The 23,655-nt window shown below is 43.1% G+C and overlaps 1 protein-coding gene across 4 annotated transcripts in view; it reads right to left on the bottom strand.

Annotated features, from left to right (window-relative positions):
- Hydin (HYDIN axonemal central pair apparatus protein) overlaps positions 1-23,655 on the bottom strand; it is a 365,508-nt gene that overhangs the window by 154,353 nt on the left and 187,500 nt on the right. For 3 of the 4 annotated variants that reach the window (XM_010644447.3, XM_033757831.1, XM_010644442.3), the window contains exons 20-23: positions 22,830-23,103; positions 20,860-21,003; positions 16,402-16,545; positions 9,584-9,897 (exon numbers count right to left, since the gene is read on the bottom strand). In XM_010644447.3, the coding sequence (XP_010642749.1) occupies positions 9,584-9,897; positions 16,402-16,545; positions 20,860-21,003; positions 22,830-23,103 (876 nt within the window). Of the gene's footprint in view, positions 1-3,256; positions 3,485-9,583; positions 9,898-16,401; positions 16,546-20,859; positions 21,004-22,829; positions 23,104-23,655 lie in introns of those variants that run through there. The other variant, XM_010644448.2, reaches the window with a different exon arrangement.

The following is a 23,655-nucleotide window of genomic DNA, read 5'->3' as shown; positions in this document are numbered from 1 at the left end:
CCAGAGTTCCCCCCCCCTCCCCCCCCCCCCCCCTCCAGGTTAACACAAGGTGGCTGTCTATGAGGCAAGAAGGAAGCCCTCACCAGAACCTGGCCATGTTGTTATCTGGGTCTCTACTTCCTGCTTTCAGAATGGAGAAAAATAAATGCCAAATGTTTAAGCCATACAGTCTAAGATGGCAGCCCAAGGACTTATCCAGTATACCTAAGTGAGTTCCTATGCAAGAAGAGGAATTTCAACACTGCTTTGTGACTTGACTTAATGTAAAGTTCAAATAGTAATTTGGAATTAACGAACTGAGTCCCAGCTCCAAGGAGTTCCAGAAGAAACCCAGGAAACGCTGTAAGGGGGAGGAGGAAGGAAGATTCCTCTGCCCCCTCTTTCACCCAGCATCTCTGCGCTGAGGTGATTTACATAGAGAAGGGCTCTGCTATAGTCTGAACAGGCTGAGTTAAATGATATGCATGAGTGTTTAAATTACATTTATTTAAAAAACATTTGCTATGTAGTAAACCTTAATTTATATATCATAGGGAACATATTACATTTAGGTATAATTATATTCTACACATATTTCAAACCTACTTAAATAAGTGGTATTCTTTCTCAAGAAGCATAATAACCCCTTGGATCTCATCTTGTTTTCCATCAGGAATTGCTGTTCTCTAGGTGCCAGTAAACTAAACTGCAGTCACAATACCCAGAAGGAATAACAATCCAGCTACCATGGAAGAGGGGGGCACAACACGACTTGAATTTCCAAACCTGCCAACAGCTAGCAGGATGGTGTCAGTCAAGACTTCCTGAGTGGAGGCGGGATAGCTTTTCCTGGGGCTCTGCCTGGCCCTCTTTCAAGGATGATCTGTTAGAAGCTGGTTTATATACACATGCGAGAAGGACCCTAAGTCATGGTGACAATCCCACTGTGACATTTGACTCAGTCCATGGTTGCAACTACAGAGCCTTTGGCTCTCTGGTGATGGACTTGTGGCCCCCACAGAAAGGGTCAGTGAGCAAAAAGGAGCAGGAAGTAGGCTCTGCTGCCACTGTGCCCTCTGGGGGGGCCCTACTTGGTACACACACAGGGACAGCTGAGAAGTCTGACTCCTTGTGGCATCAGCCACGTCAAGGCAAATCCTTGGTTCTTGCCCGGAACGGGAACCAGTAGCCATCACGGTAGTTGGGATATGGTCATGGCTGAAGTTGTCCTCTAAGGCACAGCCTCAGGATGGGAGGTCCCCACCTCTAAGCACAGCTGCAGGACCATGGACTCATGATCAGGACTGGGAGCCACCACCCAAGGGCTCCTCTCTCAGTCCTCAGGGCCAGTGGGAGTCCTCTCACCTTTCTGGGCCACCTGACCATCCATCCCAACTCAGGACACCCTGTGGAAGTCCCACCGGATTCCTTCACCATGCGATATCTGCAATGTGGAGAAGTAGAGGGCAACACGCTGCCTTCCGACTGTGGAACAAACTAGGTGTGGGTTTTATGAACCTCTTGTCTCATCTTGTTTATGAACTCATGACAGGCAAACCCTGCTTCCTACTTAATTTCTCTTTTTCCTTCTCCCCTACTCTCTGACTCTTTCTGTCTCACTCTTCCACACCCCTTTCTCTTCTTTTCCTCCCTCTCTCCCTCTTTTCCTGTTCTTCTTTCTCTCCTCCCTCCCTTCCTTCCTCATTCCTTTCTTTTATGCTGTTTCTGGGCACTTCTCTGTGCCTGCCTCCCTCCCCCTGTCGGTAAAAATCCCAATAACAAGAGTTATTTCCTAAGTGAGTGCTGTGGGAACAAGGTTACGGTGGAGAGTGAGCAAAGCCGTTTTTGGAAGCGCCTGGCACACCGTGAGTGCTGATCCATCACCTTGCGCCCCACAAGCGAGCAGTCCCCCGCTGGCTCATCAATTCCCGTGGACTTATTTACCTCTGAAATCCCACAGCACGAGCTGTCGTGTCTGGATAGTGTGGTCACGGGAGATTCATTTAAATGAAAAATGCACACACTAATAAAATATATAGGACAATGTGGTGTGACACAGTGTGCTGGTAGAAGACGGTGGTTAAGGGAGGGGCTTTGCGGTCAATGCAGAAATGGAGTCTTGGGCCTGCTGTGTGAGCTCAGGTGCCTGGCCTCTGTTTCAAGGTGGGGAATCTTCACCATGGCTCTCCAGGTTGCCAGGGGACATGTAATGGAGGTAGAGTAGTGCCTGGAATATAAGTACTTGATTATAGTCATTGCTGTTCACGGAAACTGTGGAGACTTTTCATCACTTCCACAGTCTCCGTGCTGAGGACTTGGCCTCATACAGTTGACGCATTTTCTCTGTGCTCCTCTGGAAAGCTGTTAAAAGACCTTTTTCTCCTAATAAAGACGTGAATTGTTCACACTATACTGGTGGTCTTGCCCTAAGGCCTGGAAAGCAAATGTGTTATCTTTCATACAAAAGATCAAAAGCTGCAGAACCATAAAATGTGTGGGGCAGCTCGTGTTATGGGCTCCATGGTGACAGGGCTATGCTGGGAGTGAGGTCGCACTGTGAGTTGCTTTTCCAGTGTCCGAGGGACACAGCATCTTATCATGTCTCTGGGATACTGTTAAGGTGATCCTGCCCCTCAAATACTGTTCCAAGCGGGTGATACCTAATTCCATAACTAGATGCCCCATCTCTCTGGCTCAGGATTAGCAGGGGAAATACTGTGGGCTTCAGCAGCCCTTAGGGTGGGCATCTTTGCTTCTTGCTACCTGGAATTCCTCCTCCTTTTCTTTTCTCAGGTGCCTCAGAACCCTCAGGAGCCAACCTATCTCTAATTTTCATCCTGACTAAGGGCTGCTATTGAGTTCTCCAGCTCACAGTTAAGTGACACAGGAATTGACCACAGCCAGTGAGTTAGAGCAAAACGTTTGCCAGGATTTTGTTCAGGGAAAAAGCCTCCATCTCCTTCCTAGACTCGAGCCTGGCATACGCAGAGCTGGAGCTGCTGAGTCGTCCTGAGCCATGTGTGGAGAGCCTGGATGAGAATGGAGCTGCATGGAAGAGAGCAGAGCCAAGAGATGGAAGGGGAGACACCAAGGACAGTTGACATTGTCTCAGCCCTGGATCAAGCTGTGCCTGAAGCCTAATGCTAGATTTTTCAGTTACCCTGAGCCAACAAATTCTGAATTTTAGTTAGAGCAAGGCTGCCTTTTGCTTTTACTTTTATTAATAGTAGAGCAAGTATCAAAGCTGTCATGGACTGGAAGAGAATAAAGTGGGTACATGAACTCGATGCCAGTGGAGCCAGGAGTCTGGGGGGGAGGTTGAATGATGGACATCTTCAAGATTTCCACATTTGAATCCCTGGATTCTGGAATATTACCTGCCATGGCAAAGGGGACTCTGCAGATGAGAGCAAAGGAAGGCTCTACAGACGGAAATGCTACCCTGGATCACCTTCTTGAGCCGACTGATACAATCACAGGTTTCCTTGTCCGAGAGAAGCAGAGACTGCAGAGAAGAGAGGAGGGTCTGGGGTGACCTCAGGGTGGGGAGGAAGAGGCTGACTGGAGAATGCTATTCATGGGCTTCGAAGATGGAGAAGGGCTCGTGAGCAAAGGAATACAGCGCTAGAAGTTGGAAAAGGCAAGGGAAGAGATTTTCCCTAGCGCTTCCAGAGGGAGCAGAGGGAGTGAGTGGCCCTGAGGAAGGACCCCGACCCTGGCCCTCCTATGCCCATGTGCCCGTCCTACCTATGTTTGGCTAAGGCCTGGTTTTGGCTTTGATAAACACAGCCTAGTATAAGAAAAGCATTTGCTACATTTTGTCAGGAAGAAAGGGAGCCTGGGATTATCAGCAATGAGTCCTACAGGGCCAGGACTTTGGAGAGGATCAACGGATGCTTAGAAAACCAAAACAGCCACCGATCTGGCAGCATTTGGCATATTTTGGGGACACATGCACTTTATAGACACACTTGGTCTAATCCTCGTGATTCTTAAAGGTTCCTACAGTGAGTAAACCAACAATCACGGTCACATGACCAGGAGGACAGAGCCTGGACTCCAGCCAGCCATGTGTGGCTTCACAGCTCAGGACCTTACCTACCATGAAAAGATCATATTTTAGTAAAGTTCAACTTGTGAAGCAATGGGAGGGAAGATGAAGACACAGGCTGAAGCATCCAGCAATGAGGCTTCCTGCTTGTGCTTACAGTCCTTTCTCTTCCTTGCCAGTCACAACCCTGGGCGGCTGGTGTTTGTCGCAGAAAACTAATATGAGGACATCACGGTCCCTTGCTCCCGTAGGTCCTCCTTGTATTCTGTTATTTTAAACTCATTTGGAAACAAAAAGCCAGGGTGGCCTGTAGAGACCATTTGGCCGCCCACTCTGGGCCCTGGCACTGCCTTGGCTTTGCGGTTGGGTTAGGGTAGAGACAGCAGCCCAGCCAGGGCCACTCGGCACCTTGGGCCGCTCCTCTCATCTGGCCTCTTCACACTAAGGGCTGGTTTGGGTGTGGGCATGGCGCAGGGCCTCTCGGACACAGGTGCCAGGGAGCACTATGTTCTTGTCATGCTGCTCAGTTAGATGGAAGGGACAGACCTCACGGAGGGCTCTGTGTCTGTAGTGACAGCTGCACCAGCAGCCGCATTCAGCTTTGTGCTTCATACCAGCACCCTCTATGTGCGTCTGAGTGACAGAGGACAGGCTGTCATCTTCCGCCGCCTGTGGAGAGTCCTGTGTTGGGTGTAGCCCAGGTGGATCAGTATGTCCCTAAGGCAGGGGCTGGCTTTCCTCCTTGTGAGCACTTATTTAGCATGTTTGTCATTTTACTTTCTTCTTTATTTTTATATGTGACATAAGCACCAACTTGGAAAAAATGTATTATCAAACAAGAGAGAATAGCTTACAAAATCACACACACAAACACACTTGTACACATGTGCGCAGATGTGCACACACACACACACACACTCACATGCACGCACGCACTCCAGCAGGTGAATGGGTGTTGTGACAGAAATATCGAGAGTGTCCTCATATCTGCCTAATAAAAGAAATATAAAATTCTCTCACGCTTTTGTTTCAGGTACTACCCATGAGACTTAAGAATGCTAATTGAAAAAGAAAGGTTAGTGTTGATATATCTGATAAAAATGACATTTAGCCAGTGTTTCTTATGTTTTTCTGATGTTCTGCACGGAGAGTCTGTCTGGAGGGCAAGTGGCATTTTTTGGGTCTATTCTAGGTAACATTTATGCCTTGAACCTTTCCATTTGGCAGGTGCCTGCGAAATGACAGGAAAGAGTCTTCAAGCAATTATGAAACCATTTCCATCTCTCTACAAACACCCAGGAGGGAGCATTTGATGGACTAAAAAACACCCTTTGAAGTTCCTTGTCTAGCTAAGGATAGTATTAGGCCTGGGGGCTCTGCCCACTGGCCTTACAGGAGTTCAAGGCCGCTTGGAAGGCAGACAGCGAGCCAGAAGTACAGCTATGATGTGCATCACCACGGAGGTGGGGTCACCAACGCCCAGGGCCTGACTTCGGCTTGAACAAGGTCTCTGAGAAGGCTTCTGGGGGAAGGGTGTTGAAGCTGAGATTTGAGGGAGGAGCAGGAGGGAGCTGGGTAGGAGTGGGGCAATTAGACAAATAGAGAGAAGGACACTGTGGTGAATGGCAGGGGAGAATAAATAGGAGGAAACTGAAGAGGAATCTGGGCACCAGAAAATGCTAAACCTTGTAGAATACGGTGATATTTTGCACTGGATTCTGAGAAGCATGGATAATTATCCAAGGGTGGCCACATGATTATCACTTGGCTGCTGAGTGGAGAAGGGATCATGGTGCATGTGTGGAAGCAGGGTTAGGGCTGTCACGATCACCCAGGTAACAATGACAGGGGCTTGAAACAAGGGAAGAGCAATGGAAACAGGAATGAGGTTTCTAAAAGGCAGAATAGGGAGAACTGGGTGATGGACTTGGTGGGGCATGTGGGGTGAGGGAACGAAGGAGTCTGATGTCTCTCAGGAGAATAGTAATGTTATTTACTGGGGCAGGACACCCTGGAGGAGAGGCAGGGATGGGCAGGAAGCAGCAGGAGGAGAACTAGAGTTTACATGGGGCGTGTTGGACACGGGTCACCTGAAGACATCTAAGAGAAGACGTCAAGAGCTCCATGGCCCCGGACTCTCAGAGTGGGATCTAGGTTGAGATGCGCATTTGGTGGCCTCAGCCACAAAGACTGACTGAAAAATGGGAATCAGTTGTTAGAAAGAGAGGAGGGCTGGATGTGAAGGCTGAAGTATTGGGGTGAAGCCCAATACTCTAGTTCAGTTCTTCCTGGAAGAGAGAGAGAGAAAGAGTGGAGGAGGGAGGGAAGGAGGGAGGGAGGAAGAGAGGAGGGAGGGAGGGAGAGAGATTGGGGAATAATAGAAAAAGCAGGGCAGCGTGGTGCTGTCCAAGTCAAGAAAGGAATGTGATGGTCAACTGGGCTGAGTGCTGCTAAGTTATCTTTTGGAAGAACCCTGACACCGTCATTCTCTTGATTACAAGTCTCACCACTGCCTGCAACAAAGAGCCTGAGGTCCTTGTGGGATAGTAGGGCTCTCACACACTGCTGCCCACACACATCTCCAGACTCATCTCCCGTAACATCTCCCGGCCCAGGGAAGCCCGAGTTCTCTCTGTTGACACTGTGGTACATATACGTCGCTTGCTCTCCAGCACCCTTCCTCTCCTATGTCAGATTTCTCTTTGGAGATCTACCCCACTCCAACTCCTTCAGTCTCAGGGTCCAGAGGTCAACATCTGTGAGCGTGAGGCCAGGCCAGGCCAACAATGGCTAGTGCATCACTCACCAGACTAGGGGTAGGGACAGGAAATGTAAGCTGTCCTGATAAGAGTGAATCTCCTGGAAATTTGGTGATGAAGAGCTGATGTTGTCCCAGTGGCTCAAAGCTTGGAAGGACATGGCCCCAGGAGAGTTGGTGGCTATTCGGTGACTAGAAAAAGCTGTCCTGAGAATGAGGGCAACACACAAAGGCAAAAGACAGAGAACCAAAAGACAGAGAGCCAAAAGACAGAGAGCCTGGTTCTGATGACACTACTGTTTGAATCTGCTTTAAACCAGGCCAGAAGCCGGAATGAATCTGGGCTTTGGAGTTGTAGGAAACAATGACTTTCCTTTCCTTTTACTTTTGGCCTAGGTTCAGGTTTTCTGCAACTTGCAAGAATATGAATCCACGAAATCTAACTAACATGTACATGCTGTTCCCATTATGTAGAATATTTTCCTGCCTCTCATTTGGAACATGTAGCCATGACTCCTCCAGTGGTCATCTCCTTCCTGAGGACCTGGCATTATAACATAACCACTGTGGTTTCAACATCTGCTTCCCCCATGGGCCTAAGGACAGGGATCAAGTACCACTCACTTCTACATCCCTCGTTCTCACACAATATTTGGTCCACAAGAGCCACTTATCAAATATTTTCTGAATGACTCTGATTGATTGAATGAATGAACAAATGACGTAGAAGCAGAGATCAATACCAAATCATACAAAGATACTGAAGAAAAGAAAAATGGTCAAATAAACACTTAAATCAATAAAAAAATCAAGCGCACCATCTTCACCATTGGCCAATTGCATTTTCAAAATGTCATTATTTTAATTATGGAAATGTCCTCTTAAAAATAAAAAAGGATGTCCTTGCTTCAAGAAGGAATAAACTCACTTAGCTATGTTACATCAGAATAATTTCACAAAATCTGGTATTCAAAGAGCATTAGGTCAGGTTGGCCGATTTTTTTCCATAATTATTTAAAATGTTCACCATCTACAGAATTTCATTACAAACCCAAACAGCCCATGGCACTTCATGAGCAGGCTCCAGTGCTCAGCCCAGGACTGGCTGCCAGTTTCAATGTTATGCTGGGTCATCATTAGATGTCTACGGATGACATCCAGCACAAGTTGTTGTTACTGTGGTAACAAGCACAAGAAAGGAAAGGGTGGCTGTCACATATAAGATGAGGATTCTGTACAGGAAGCACTGACAAGCCACTGAGGAAACAGTATGAGGTCTCCTCAGTTAAGGATGGCCGTTCAACATGCCCATGCTAAAAACTGAGCTGTCAAAACATCCACTAAGGAAATACACAGAACCCTACCATTCCTGGTTGCCAATTGAGAAAAAACAATGTGGCACTCACTACCTGCCACTATTTTATAACTGTGCGTATGCCTATACATATGCTATATATAGACCAGAGCATAAATATGCAATATAGGGCACATACTCAGTGAATAGTCCTACTCAATCCATACTCTGGGTTTGAAATGCGTACTTAGAAAACTCAACAGGCAGCAAAAACCAAACTAAATAAGTGGAATTACATTAAACTAAAAAGATTCCATACAGCAAAGAAAATGATCAGCAGAATGAAAAGGTGACCTATGGAATGGGAAAAAATTTTGCAAACCATGTGTCTGATAAGGGGTTATATCCAAAATACACAAGGAACTCCTGTAGCTCAATAGCAGCCCCCCCCCAAACCAGGAGCTAATTACCCAATTAAAAATGGGCTAAAGAATTAATAGATATTTCTCCAAAGAATACACACAAATAGCAACAAGTATATTAAAACTATTCACTGCCAACATCTTCAGGGAAATGCAAATCAAAACCACAATGAGGCAGCATCTCATACCTGGTAGGATGACTGTTACATAAAATGAGACAGTCAGTGTTGGTAAGGGTGTGGGAGAACTGCTGCTGGGAAAGTGAAATGGTGCAGACAATATAGAAAACAGTATAGGGGTTCCTCAAAAATTTAAAATGGAGCTATTGTATGATCTTGAAATTCCACTTCTGGGTATTTATCCAAAAATCATTAAGACCAAGATGTCAGAGAGACACTAGCAGTGCCCTGTTCTTTGCAGCGATATTCACAATATACAGGACCACGAAACACCTGAATTTTTCATCAACAAATGTATGGATAAATAAAATGTGGCATTTACACACAACAGGATAGAATATCATTCAGCCTTAAACAGAAGGCAATTCTGCAGTGTGTAGGATGTCATGCCCAGAGAAACAGGATGGTTACTTAAAGGCTGGTATTGTATGGTTCTCCTCATACGAGCTATCTATAATACTAAATATTATCTACAGTACTAATATAAGCAGATTCATAGGTCAGAGGGTTGAATGGTGGTCACAGTCACTGGAGGTGAAGGAAAATGGGTACCAACAGACATAAAGTTTCAGTTAAGCAAGCTAAGTTCTATAGACTTACTGTATGACATTGTACCTATAATGAATAGATATTGTATTATACACTTAAAATTTGATAAGAGGGTATATCTTAGGTTAAGTATTCTTACCCCAATAAAATAATAAGTTAAAAAGCTCTACAAGACTTTCAGTAAAAAATTTCTAGTGATTGCATGACTGCTAGATCCTCATTACTTCTGTTAATATTTAATTGTCAGAAATAAGAATATGAACGAAAGACCATACGAAGAACACAGGAAACCCAGTGCAAAGCCCGAAAGAGAAAATGAATGAGCAGCCGAGGTCTGTGGTATTTCTGTACCTTCTCTGAATCTCCTCGTGGTCCACAAGGAAGAACCAGCGGAACTTCACCAGCAGGGGGCTGGAGTTGGTGATCATAACGTAGCGGACGACCTCGGTATCATTCAAGATACAGCCAAAATCTACCTCCATCGTCTCAAAGCTGAGGTTGGGGTAATGTACTTCCCCGCGCAGGTTCAGGAAGTCCACTTGTGGGTGTTCTACATACTTAATCTCTAGGACTTCTTCTGCAACCCAGGTGTTCAAATCATTTTTGTAGGAAGGGTCAAACTTGACCAGCAGGTTTTTTGCTTCATTAGTCTCTAGTTTAATCGGCTACAAATAAGACAGTGAGGAATTATCCATTTTTGTACTGTGAATTTCTAACCTGACACATGAAACCAGATAACCAAATTTATTTACGTCTGTGTATGTATACACACATATACACATATATTCACACACACACACACACACACATGTATGCTTGCGCATACTTAAATAACTAGTGCTATGATTGACCCTCCAAAATTCAAGTTGAAATGTGATTGTCATTATAGAGGTGTTGAGAGGTGGGGCCCAGTGGGAGGTGTTCAGTTCATTGGGGAGGGAGCCCTGAGAATAGATTAGTGCCTTTCTCAGAGGAGTGAGTTCTTGCTCCCATGGGACTAGATCAGTCACCATGAGAGTGGCTGTTATAAAGCGAGGTTGCCCCATCCTGTCTTTCCCACACGTGCCCACTTGCTTGCTTACTTTCTACTGTGAGCTAAAGCAGCATGAGGCTGCTATGGTGTTATGATCTTAGATTTCCCAGCCTCTAGAACTGTGAAGCCAAATAAACTTCTTCTCTTGATCTGTTACCCAGTCTCAGGTATTAGAGTGACAGAAAATAGGCTAAGATCACAAGCATATGTGAATGTAGATAGTCATACATAGACAAAGGCATGGATTTTGTTAGTTGGAAATGAAAGCAAGGAAAATCTGGAGAGAAGTATTTGAAAGAAACGATTTTGGTAACAGTTGTAGGGGGATGAGAATTGAGGGACTAGTAAGGGGCCAAGCCTATAATGAATAGTTACTATTAAATATTCTGAACTGAAAAGAAATTAGATTGTGAAATGTTCCTGCTAGACAAGAGGGAATGTTCTTTGCTTAAGGAACATTTAAAAAGCTTGCTAAAGCACTAGGGGAGGGGAGGACACTGTCCAGAGTGACCCAAAAAGGGACAGATTAGGTAATTTAATTTCTTTCCAATGTCTGCAATCCTAACTCTTGAGCACAGCATTGTCTGTTTACCTTGGTTTTCTATTCAACTTAAAGTGACGTTCCAGAGAAGCGCGGAGTTTGTTCAGTAGATTTTATTTGCTCTATTCTTTGATTCCAATCTCTACATGTTCCTTGATGTCTCTTCCTGCAATAATACCTTCCCATAGGCACTGCTCAATTCCCATATTCAACTGGCAATGAAAGTCACTTCCTGGTTTTACAGCCAGTGCTTGGAAGTTTGAGGAAGAATGCAGTGTTTATAGAGCCCCCACCTCTCTGCTGGGCTGAAACTGTCCAGGTAGTCACCTGTGCACTTCAGTGACATGACTGGATGGCTTCAGTTGATAAAGCCAATCACCTGACTCAACAGTGAGAGGGTGGGGCGGGAAGAAGAAGGAGGAGGAGGAGGAGGAGGAGGAGGAAGAGAGAGGGACAGAATGCTTCAATCTACCTCATCCCATCTGAAAGTCACACTGACAACCTGTACTTTGATCTTACCACTGGCTCACATGGATGGACACAATTTGGACCCCTTCCTTATAGACTGTGATATTTCTGTGCTTGCTTTTGGACTATTTGGTGTTTAAATATCTTTAAAGATTGACCTACAATTTTTTTCCCAGTGGAATGACTTTGTTGTTTGATAGAAACGATTCGCGTGTGCAATATGTATATATATGCACAAAATTTAAATTAGACATCTACTCAAAATCTCCCTATATATTATTTCTCAGATATTTGGTAACTGTTAGTCCACACATAATGGAGAAACAGTTGAATTTAGAAAAATGGAACTAGACTACACCATTTTATTTAATACATGTTTTGAGTTTCAAAAAAACTGAAGAATTTTTTTGTATGTAAGGGACATTACTTCTTAAGGTTACAAACTCTGGGTCCAGCCTGCTTCCACCTCCTGTGGTTCTCCTTGTTACCAGCTGTATCAGGTGTGAGCAAAGACATGGTGATTACCCAAATTAAATTTATCACAATAAAAGACGCATTGCCATGAATGCCCCCACAACTCCCCCTGTCTTCAAACACAGTTATCCCATGGTTCTTGTAACTTTCTGAAGCAGTTCTGGAAGTCCTCTTTAGTTTCTTTAGTTGTGCTCTTAGGGCTCAATCAATGTCCTAAATCAATTAAAAACTTTTAGCTTTCATAGTCATTTTGACTCTGGAGAAGAGCCGGAAGCTTCACGGTACCGGATCTGGTGAACAGGATAGATGAGAACGTACCACAATGTTTTTACAAGCCTGCTTTTCCGGTGGATGACACTCGACAGCAGAATTCACTGTATTTTTTAAATCACATCTCTTAAGGACACTCATGAAAGAGGACTTCCAGGACTGCTTCACAAAGTGGGTTGTGTTTAAAGCAAAGGGGACTATTTTGAAGAAGAGTAATGGCAACATGTCTTTTACTGTAGTAATTTAAAAATTTTAAACATTTATCGTATATTTTGAGTGCTCCTTGTATGCCCTTGGACCTCAGTTTCTCCATGTATAAAATAGGGTAATAGTACTACCATCTCTTTTTAAGTGGATGGAATGAGTTAATATATGTGTATATATGATGTGTTTCAGGATAGTGTGTGGTATATAAATGTTAATTGTTACTTTTACCCCTTCCCAATAAATAAAAAGAATAAGTAGCTTTTATGAACACCCAACTATGAAAGGGATGAAATCAGCACATGTATGCTCTGCTTACCTCCAAAATATTAGCTGTAGTGAATTTGACAGAGCAGAGGTTTAAAACATTCTGCTCTGAAATCCCAGCCCCAGAATTGCACAGTATCAGTCATTAGATTGGGGGATCCCTAGCAGTTGTCTTCACAGTATTTTCACCTCTAAGTACTCCAACTGATTCTTCTGGACAGCTGTATTTTATTGGTAAACTGAACTTGGTTTTGGACAAGGGCATATGAATGCTCATTCAGTGATTCCTGGCTCCTGAGAGTCCGTATCTGTTGCTTTTATTCTCAAAGGATGCTCTGGTGGGTTATGAAATTCTTAGGTCACACTTTGACTCAGGATGCTGAGTCCCTCTGGTATTAAGTTATTGTGGAGAAAGCTGACGTTAGTATGAAATCTGTCTCTGATGGGTCTCTTCTTAGATGCCAGAGTTCCTTGGTTATCAATAGGTCCTGTGACTTCACTAAGGTACATCTCATTTTTAAATAGTCTACATTATTTTGTTCTAGGACCAAGTGTGGCCTTATTTTGCAAAATATTTTAAAAATATTCAATTTGTATTTTGAATAGATGGGGCAATGAGAATCAAGTCATCTTGTGCCCATCTTCCTACCTCTTAGCCAAGCCAATTAATTTTCCTCCTGTGAGGTACCCACCAAGGTTGCTGGTGTCTCGCCTTATCTTTGTAGGTATATTCAGTGGACATGGATCACATTCATTGGTTTTATTTTTTACATACAAGACAGCTCGCCATGCACACTGTTCTCTACTTCACTCTTCACTGGGAAATCATTCAGTATTAGTGCATATGGAAGTACCGCATTCTTTTTTTTTTTCCATTGAGTTTACTGATATGTTTTAGGTATATAGTACAGTTACATTCACCACTGGGCTCTTGTACCTTTACATGACAGGTCTTGGTTCTCATTTTTTCTTCTTCTTTACTGAGCTACATACCCATCCCTTTATAGATTTTTTAATTTCAAGGCAGGGTCTCCATAAGTTGCCCAGGCTGGACTCAAATTTGCAATCTTCCTGCTTTAGCCTCCCAGAGTGCTGAGACCACAGGTATGCCCCTCCTCTATCCTTTCAAAAAGCATAATCTTCTCCCACTGCATAATTCTGCTTTCGTTTACCCTATTGAAGAGTGTTGGCTCCTGAGCTTTTGTCCTTTCAATCAAGATATCTCTATCTATATATCTCAGCTGGTATGTTGTATCTGCACCTGTAGAATAAATTCCTAGGTGTGGGATTATGAGGTCCAAGGGTACGGACGTTGTATGTCTTAGTAGCCATTCCCACACTGCCTCCCAACGTGTTCTGCCCGACAGTACAGGAGAATACCTGCGTCCGCATGTCATCCGCACCTCCTCCTCATCCCCGAACACTCCAATTTTCGCTCTCTGCCAATCAGATAGGTTAAAAATGTATTTCCTGACAATTTTAGCCTGGATTTCTTCTAATGTGAACAAAGTCAAGTATACTTTCATGTGAGGAGAGTCATTCTAGCAGGTTGTGACGGTGTACACCTGTAATCCCAGCACTTGGGTGCGTGAGACAGGAGAATAGTGAGTGTGAGGCCAGCCTGGGCTATTGGGTGGGGTCGGGGGATAGACAGAGACAGAGACAGAGACATGGAGACACAGAGAGAGACACGCAGACAGAGAGATCATTTTGTTTCTCTTTCTGTAACCTCTGTTCATTTCTTTTGCCTGCTTTTCTCTTGGGTTGTTGGCATTTTTCCTGATACAGAAACTATTTTTAAAATCATGTGCACATGGGCAAATAATATAAAAGGTGAAAACTGCACTACCAGAGTTGCTACAAGAATCTGTAGTTCCTGAGCCAAACCGACATCCCGACAACCGAGAGGCCACCATTTCTGAATGCTTGCCGTCACTGGGCCCACTGAGCAGCGTCCTTGGGTGAGTGGTGATCAAGGCCCAGGTGTGCCCAGAACCAGAATGAGGGAGGGTGGCTCACTCTGCAGCACTGACACTGATAACACTCGAAGCATGAAATTACCCCAAATATCTAAAGTAATTTCTTAAGGGAAGAGCACGATTTGCCAGCTGTCCATTCTGTCTTGGGACCTGGAACAGAGCCTCTCTCCATTTTCAGTCCTTGCCTCATGCTTGTTCCTCGGAGCCCGGAGATAATCCAGAGCCCACTGGGTGGAACAAGTTTACTTTTCACAACTTTGCTTGTGAAAATATTTTTTGGGATGCAGATTTTTGTTTGAACTCACTCTAATCATTCTATCTTCTCTTTTTTTAAACATTTTTTTTTTTTTTTTTTTTTTTTTTTTTTTTAACATTTTTTTTTTTTAAACATTTTTTTTTTTTAAACATTTTTTTTTTTTAAACATTTTTTTTTTTTAAACATTTTTTTTTTTTAAACATTTTTTTTTTTTAAACATTTTTTTTTTTTAAACATTTTTTTTTTTTAAACATTTTTTTTTTTTAAACATTTTTTTTTTTTAAACATTTTTTTTTTTTAAACATTTTTTTTTTTTAAACATTTTTTTTTTTTAAACATTTTTTTTTTTTAAACATTTTTTTTTTTTAAACATTTTTTTTTTTTAAACATTTTTTTTTTTTAAACATTTTTTTTTTTTAAACATTTTTTTTTTTTAAACATTTTTTTTTTTTAAACATTTTTTTTTTTTAAACATTTTTTTTTTTTAAACATTTTTTTTTTTTTTTGGTACTGGGGATCGAACTTGGGTCCTTGCGCTTGTGAGGCAGGCAGTGGAACCACTGAGCTAAATCACTGGCCTTCTCCTATCTTCTTAAGTCTGTCATTATTTGATTATGCCTATCTGCCACCTCTCCCTTTATTTTCTTTCTCTGGGCTCTTTCTCTTTTGGAAATTTCTACTTTCGTCCTACTAGGGTCTCAGAGGAACAAGCATCAGCCTTATCCAGCACCCAGATTGAGAATGGTGCGCATGTGTCAGTCTTCCTGTTCTCTCACCCGCTTGTTTTCCTATAGGTCTCACTATATGAGATAAATATTTTCCCTGAGTTTACTTTTCATCTCCCCTTTGAGTACTTTTGACTCATTCCTGATTTCTTTTCTGTAGAGAACTACCTGCCTGTACTTTTGGTTTTCCTCCTTGGCTAAGTCCTCTTGCAGCAATATGTTTTCATCTGGCTCTGCTGAAGATCCTTTCCTCCTTCTCTTTCTCTGTTCAGAGATCTTAGCTGACTTTTCTTCTTTTTGCTTGAAGGAGATCCACTCAGCCAGGGATCATTGAACCCATGTGTGCGTACGCGCATGTGTGTGTGCACACGTGTGTGTAGGGGGCTGGATTCCTTTCAAACCTCCTTTGCCACAGTCCTATTGCACCACTTGACCATGGTCAGGCATTCTCACGGGTGTCCTCACACCGAGCAGAGGCTCTCAGGGCCCATCTTATAGAGCTGTTCAGAGACTGCTGTATCCTGCCCCAGCCTGGTGGCAGGGGTGCGCTCAGAGTCCCTCCCCAGCCTTGTTCAGTTTTTCTAGAGTTTGGAGATGGGCTCGCTGCTTTGGAGACTGGTCTTAGCTAGTCTCTCATTTCCTGGAGTGTGGAGTTAGGGTTGACTTTGATTGAGGAGAATTAAAAGCTCTATCTCTAGTAGGAAGCCCCTGGTTTCTATATATTGGCTGCGTTATAATGTGCAGGAGCAAAGGGGTCATCATAGTGAGCTGGAAATTGTCACACCATGCACAATAGTGCTCCTCCTGATTGATACTGGAGTTTATTACTCATTTTATTACTCGTGAAATTTTCTGTAGTCTTTCCTGTTGGTTTCTTCTGTTTTTCTGAAGGCAGGTGGTATATTATTACTATCCTCATCCTTTTCACACACACAGCCCACCCTCACCTTACCTCAGGCATTGCCGGCAGCAGGGATTTATCAGTCTCACATATAAAGAAGGGCTCCGGCGTTGAGAGCAACATGTTCACAGGCAGGTGGGAAATGTTCTTTATGGCTAAGGGCTGGAAATCAGGCTCCAGGTTAGTGTTAGGTTTCTGTGAAAAAGGAAAAAGAAGAAACAAACCAAGCTGTAGTTAACAAAAGTCTCATATCCATGGTGAACAATGAATTCAGTGTCTCCTGTACTGCCTTTTAGGTATATCTCCGGTAGAGGTTTATATAAATCATGTAGAATGATGTGTGGCAGATACTGAAAAGCAAACCTGCAGAACCGAGAAAAGACAGATTTCTGATTCTTGTTGCCCAGGTGATGAAAACCTACAGAAGCCATTCCTCTGGTGGAACTATTACTACAGGAGTTTCCACAGTATCATAGGACAGGGTCTAATAAATTAGCAATATCTTGTGAAAAAATCTAGGTCTCACTATATGAGATAAACATTTGCCCTTAAGTAATGCTTTTTCTATGCTTAAAATACCCAAATTGCCAGCATGCTTATCTTGTTAAATTGACAAATGCTTATAACTGTTTTCTGAAGATTTTTTTTCTGATATCAGTAGGAGAGTTGATTTAGAAGAATCTTCTCACTCTGTTAGATAAATCACATTTCGATTTTCAACAGGAGAAAGCATCTGAAATGGAGAGTGAACTGAAAGTTTCTGGCAGTACTGGGTTTTTCTCATTCTAATGTTGGGGACACGTTCTTTCTTGTGTGCTCTGGAGAGGGGGTTGTTTTAGTATCATCAGGAAGTGACCAGAAGCTTAATCTTTCTCTCTCTCCAGTCAATCCTGGTCTTTTTTCCCAGGCCTCTGTGTTTAGATTTGCCTCTTATTCTGGCTTTAATTCCAGTAAAATCCTCCTGGCTTCACATTCTGACCTGACTCTGTCTCTCAGTTTTCATCATGCATAGTGTTACTTCCATGTGGTTCCTGGGTCCCTGGCCCTGGGGGAGCTTGGGTGGCCACTGTCCCTTGGCTACAGCCTCTGTCCTCTGTCCTAGCTTCTTGCGCGCTCCAAGGTCATTTCAGGGTGTGGTGCCGGCCATGCAATGCCAGTCTTTGATTTCCTCCCTCTAATGTAGCACAGACATCAGCTCTTCTTGCATCTGCAGGTTGTGTGCCCCAGGTTAGGGAGGGATGAAGCAGCATGTTAAGGCCTATTGAGTAGCAGGCAGAACCGAGACCTGTCCAGCCAGCAACCTTCCCTGGAGGCTGCTGTGTCACTGCAGATGGCTTTGAAGTGAAGAAGCCACACTTGGTTGGTTTTGGCAAGAGGCCATTCAGAGGGTAGTGACGAGAAGGGGTCAAAGCCCAGAGAAGCTGATCTATTTTAAAATGACCCCTTCTCTCTGGGTTGTTTGTCTCCCCAGATATCAGCAGACAGAATCTGCTCCTGGAACTTCATGAGGCAAACAGGCCGAAAGTTTTGATTGACCTTTTTAATTCCACAAAGATGCAGTTTCATCGGCATGGCTTATGAATGGTACAATCATTATAAAGTAGATCAAATCTGTGGAAATAGTTATAGAAAAACCCTTTCCACAGACAAGGTTCATATCATTATATTCTACTGGGCCACATAAGACATGCTGCCTTGAGCGGACAACAAGGAAGAAGAATGGATAATTGGGTGCCAGACAATTAAATGTGAATACCATGACCTAACGGGTCTGTTACACATGCTGTGATAAAGCTGCATTTATTCATCATCCCTGGTACGGAATAAATGTGGGCTGGAAATGAACAATGAAAACTAGACCAGCAGGAAAGATCCAACTTACGCTAGGTATGTGGGGGAAGGGGAGAAGGATGAAAACAAACAGCAGGGAGTTGTGTCTGTATCCACTGTTTAATTCAACAAGAAGTTGCTGCCATATTCAGAATATTTGCATATTTTAATCTAGCCATGAACTACAACAATGGGCATTTAAGTAAAAATATGCCATGTCCCCCAAAAGGCATGAGGATATAAAGAGGCAAAAAAAGAGCACTATTCACATCTTTTTAAGAGTGTTCGTGGCCTTAGAAAAATCTAATAAAAAGAAGCTGCATATTTAACATACATTATAATATCTTGCACAGAACAGCTATTCAATAAATATTCACTGAATTTTCTCTGAAAAGCTGTGTTTAGAGAAAATACGAGGCCACCTAATTCAGTGCAGCTGTGGCCAATAATTATCTTTGCTGATTACTTAAAAAGAAAGAATTTAAAGCAGAGTAGTGAAACTTAATAACTGTGGGTAAGAGTATTTTTTCCTGCAGGCAGGGCTGCATATGTGCTAAGCAGTGCCCTACATTCCCAGCCAAATACAAACTCACGGTACCATCTCTTCACATGTCTCCTGGAGCTTGCTAGCTTCATGTTTAGCTTTGCTGTTGTTTATTCCACATCTTCCATGCCCATGTTGCCCCTAAGTCTGCTCTTCACCGTGTCTTTTTGGCCCTGTACACTGTAGACATCTAGTACATTGTAGGTACTGGAATGTGACTTATTGATTGAATTAAACTTGCATATCTCACCTCCTCTACTGGACCACAGCTGCTTTATTCATCTCCTAGCAGGGCACCTTACACAGGGCGGTGCTCAATAGATTTTTTTCATGTCTTGATGAATGACATATGGTGGAATTCACTACTAGAATAAATGGTCATGAACATTTACCTATCAACCTCAAGGTAATGAAAGAAACTTCAGTTGATCTCATGGCTAGCTAGGCACTGCCACACCTAGCACTTTTATAGGACAGCATAGATCACCTGATGGGGCAATGGCTTCCACCACGCTTAGTCTTCTGAGGGGCTGTGAATTTCTCCAGAGAGGGCCCATTCTCACTGCTGCAGCCCTAGAAACTGGTGCAGTGTCTGGGACATGAGAGGTGTGAGTAAATATTCCACTCAGCAGCCAGCGTGGCTGTCTTGATGAGTAATTCTGACCATGTCATTCCCCTCCAATGGTTACAAGAACAAGATCCAAAGTCCTGAACATGTATTCCCAGCCTGACACTCACATGTGGCCCCTGCCCCTTCTCCAGGGAGATCTCCTGCCATTCATGGTACATTCTCTGCCCAACGTGGGCTTCTCTCAGGCCCTTTCCCAATGCAGGACCTTGGCACGAACTTTTCCTTCTTCCTACAGTTCTTTTCTTCTCCCTTGTCACTAGACTAACTTCTATTTTTTACTTCCATCGTAGCTTGAGTCACCTCCCCAAGGAAGCTGTCTATGGCCACATGTATAGCTAAGGCCACGTCTCCTGATCTATGCTTTCACACTGGATTAAAGCTCTTCAAAGCAGTGTTTACAAAGAGATTGAAACAATAAAATTTGAATTATTTATTATAGTCTATAGCCTCTACCAGTCTCTTAGCATTGATTTTTGTCTAAAACTAGACTTTCAGAACCAGCACAGTCCCTGAATCAGGACAGATGTTCCATACATGCTGCTTTTGAAGGGTAAACAATTCTCGACTGGAATCCTGCTTAGGAGTAGGTCAAATCCTAATGTGACATCTCTCTTTTGCCTCTTTACCATCCCAGCCCCTGCCCTGGGCAGCAGCCATTCCCATCTTTCCTCTGACCCTTGACGCTCCCATTTATTGCCTGGTCATAACAGTCGTACAAAGGCCTGGACATCTGAAAAATGTAAATCAGACAATTTTTGTCGACTACTTACTGTCCATCAGTGCTCAGTGATCTACACAGCTTATTTTATATCTCAGCTTACTTATGCATATAATGAGAACGACAACAGAACCTACTGTGTAGGGTTTTGGTGAAAGACAGTTGGGAAAATGTACGCAATGGATATGGCTCTCACCGAGTGATGCCCATCAATAAGTGGTAGCTCTTCTTACTGATTATGAAAATCATTCAGAATTCTACTCCAGCCCTGCACTATGATGTTTATTTTACATTTTCAGTGCTCTGGAATATTCCTTCCTTTTGACCTCACACATCAGGAAAGATGGAAATAGAATTTCTATTTCAAACAACTGTAGGTTAAGATTCAGAATTTTTAGTAGAATGTGTACTGGCCCCTGAAGCTCAAAAAAAAATTGGTGGGCTATGGTTGTAACAGGGGTCCAATTAATTTTGCTTATAAAATTAAAAGGTGAACATAGCTGAGTGTGGTGGCACATGCCTGAAATCCCCGCACTCTGGGAGACTGAGGCAGAAGGATTGCAAGTTCAAGCCGGCCTGAACCACTTAGTAAGACCTTTCCTAAAAATAAAAAAATAATAAAGAAAAATGGGCTGGGAATGAATGTAGCTCAGTGCAAAGGCCCTGGTTTCGATCCCCACTGTCACCCAAACTGCCAAACAACAAACAAACAAATTAAAAAAAACCCAACCCTGACCATGTTGACCCCAATCAGGGCATCCAGCCTCCGAGCACAGCCTTGCTCACCTTCTCTAGTCGGTATACGAGTTGTCTGGCGGAGAGCTTGATAAGCGGTGTGATGAACTCACAGATGATGTTCACGGTCATCAGCAAGCTCTTCCCCCTCTTGGTGCCAACCATAGCACGACACACCAACTTTTCTTTGACTACCTGTACACAACATGCAGCAACACTTCTGGGATAACCATGACTCAGGAAACTTGACGTCCTACCAAGAGCAAAGCAATCCCAAACTATCTGCCTGAGGACATGGAGGGAGACTGCATTTCCCTGAATTTCAGGGATCGCTCTCTGTCACACAGCTACGGTCTGGTTGGTTAAATATGACTTTGATGAATTGTACATTTCTGTCTGAGTGCCCCTGAGGGCACAATCAATTCACATTCATATCTTGCTATGTATACATGTGTAATTTATTACGCAACAGCGACTATCTCAGAGGCTGGGTGTGCAAAGCAGTGGTGAACAAGGTGGACAAAATCCTTTATGGGGCTTATAGTTCAATGGTAATTACATCCTTTCTTATCAAATTTAGTCAAAAACTGTGGTTGGATTAATTTTGCCCTTCATAGCTACATATTTAAAAATCATGCATTAAAAACAAACTTTTTTGCATCCAAGAAGGGAAGATTTCTTTTTTTTTAAATAAAGTAGAAAGGATCCAAAGTGAATTTACACCATGAATCTCTTGGACTGAAGAGTGCTCAGGTTTGCAATGTTAATGAATTCAACTATATAGCACGACTTGGAAATTTGGAAGCACATTCAGGGAAGCTTTTAGTGAGGCTTAAACTGAATTTCGTGCCCCAGTAGCTTGGATTTAATGCTTTTTAAAAATATGCTCAACTCTTGATAACTACGTTGTAAATGTGCTGTGAGTGTTTCGAGATGAGGGGTTATTTTCTATTCATCTCTGTACTCTTGGTGCCCAGCACAGTGTTTGTCACATGGTACACAAGCCAAAGGGTTAGCTGATCCCCTGAATAGCAGAGAGAAGGAACACATTACAGGCTCTGTGATGAGCTGTAAGATTATTATTATTATTATTATTTTTGCACTGGGGATGCATTCTAACTGAAAATGTTCTGTGAAAAAATAATGGAAATGCAAGAAAGTGAAACCTCTGACCCTAGAGAAGTGAGGAAATGGACCAGCTTTCCTATCTTGTCTCTGAGATATAAACCTCATATTGCTTCCTGTTTCATGAGGAGAAAATTCACTCTTACCTCTTAACATGGTAAGACAGGCAGAAGCTTAAGTAAACATTTTTCATTCACAAAGCCTGCATTTGTGGGATGGGAGAGACTTTTAAGTGACTTCAGAAGTCTTTTTAAAGTTTTTTTTTTTTTCTGGTGGTTTCCAAACTCCATGAGGGAAATATAATAAATAGACACATAGTTTGGACCTAATTAAATGATGTAAGCAGAATGTGCAGTGATGTAAGTAACAGAAGAAAATCAAAGTTGCTGAACATAAATATGACTATTTCACTGACACATTCAAAGATGATGTTTTTAAACACGATGCTACTGAAATTAGTGGGGAGGGCATAAACCAGGCATATATTGCCTTATCTGGATAGATAAGGTAATCCTGAGTATCTATACAAATACTTTTGGAATAAATATTAAATCAATACTGATAAGTATTAATAGGCACATTTGCTTTGACTAAAACTGGATGTTCTCCTCCTGAGGCTTTCTGGCTGGTTACTATTGACCCTGAGAGTGAGAATCTGTCTGAAATGGATGGTCCTTTAAGGTTGGGCTCATTGTAGCTATAGAAACAAACAAAAACGGAGCAGAGCTGAACCTTGAAAGCAACGGATGCTGCCATGGTAACAGTGCTGCACAAAATCCTTGAGAAACCACATCCTTTCTCAGATAAATGTCAAAGGACTCTCCTAAGAAATAGATCCAGTATAGCAAAGATTTATTTAGGAGAAAAATAGCTCCAAAATGTGCTTTTCCTCTTACCCTGGGAGTTGCAGAATAGCCTTCCAGAGTCACATTGATCGTCTGGCCTGGGGATAGCTCCATCCTGATGGGATGAATCTGAAACACTGGACCTGATGGATCCCTGGGCTCCTGGGAGCCCCGGGGCTGGGAAGGGCCACGAGTAAGTCCCTTTTTAACCTGTGCCTTCTTGTTCAACTTGTTCTGGGGATGGAAACTATCATTCATCCAGAACAACTGTTGGATCCGACGTCCCATGTTGGTCAACTTGAAGCGGTAATAATAGGTATCCAGGCTGGAAAAGATAAGGCAGATACTGAGAGAACCCAGTTTATGGATGTTCTGTTCAATTCCATACCCTTGGGATTTACTCCTATGGAAATACTTTAAAAGAGTAACAAGATAAGACGTTAATTTTTTTTTTTTAATGTAGAAAGCCTAAGATATGAAGCTATTAGGGTCTACCACAGTGATGGTAAAGTAGTTCCTACTCAAGGGCTCCCAAACTTGGAGTCATGAACCTGGGTTTGGTCCCAGAGTTGCCATCAGAAGGTGAGGGGCTATGGGAAGGCAGCCCCACCCAGCAGGCCAAGCACAGCCCAGGACACATGAACACAGTTCAAGTGCAAAGCACTCTAATTAATGAGAGGTGGTCCTGAAAGAGGAAAGGAAGACAAAATACCAACTGGAGAAAAAGCATATCTGGTGGGGCGTAGTGGTGCACGCCTTTAATCCCAGCACTCGGGAGGCTGAGGCAGGAGGATCACTGTGAGTTCGAGACCAGCTCGGGCTGCATAGTGAGTTCCAGGTCAGTCTCAACTACATAGTGAGACCCCGTCTCTAAAAA

The sequence above is a fragment of the Fukomys damarensis genome, unplaced genomic scaffold, assembly GCF_012274545.1.
Source record: "Fukomys damarensis isolate Sample0158 unplaced genomic scaffold, DMR_v1.0_HiC HiC_scaffold_32, whole genome shotgun sequence".
Classification (NCBI taxonomy): domain Eukaryota; kingdom Metazoa; phylum Chordata; class Mammalia; order Rodentia; family Bathyergidae; genus Fukomys; species Fukomys damarensis.
The sequence above is the reverse complement of the archived record's forward strand: the minus strand, read 5'-3'. Positions and strand labels throughout refer to the sequence as shown.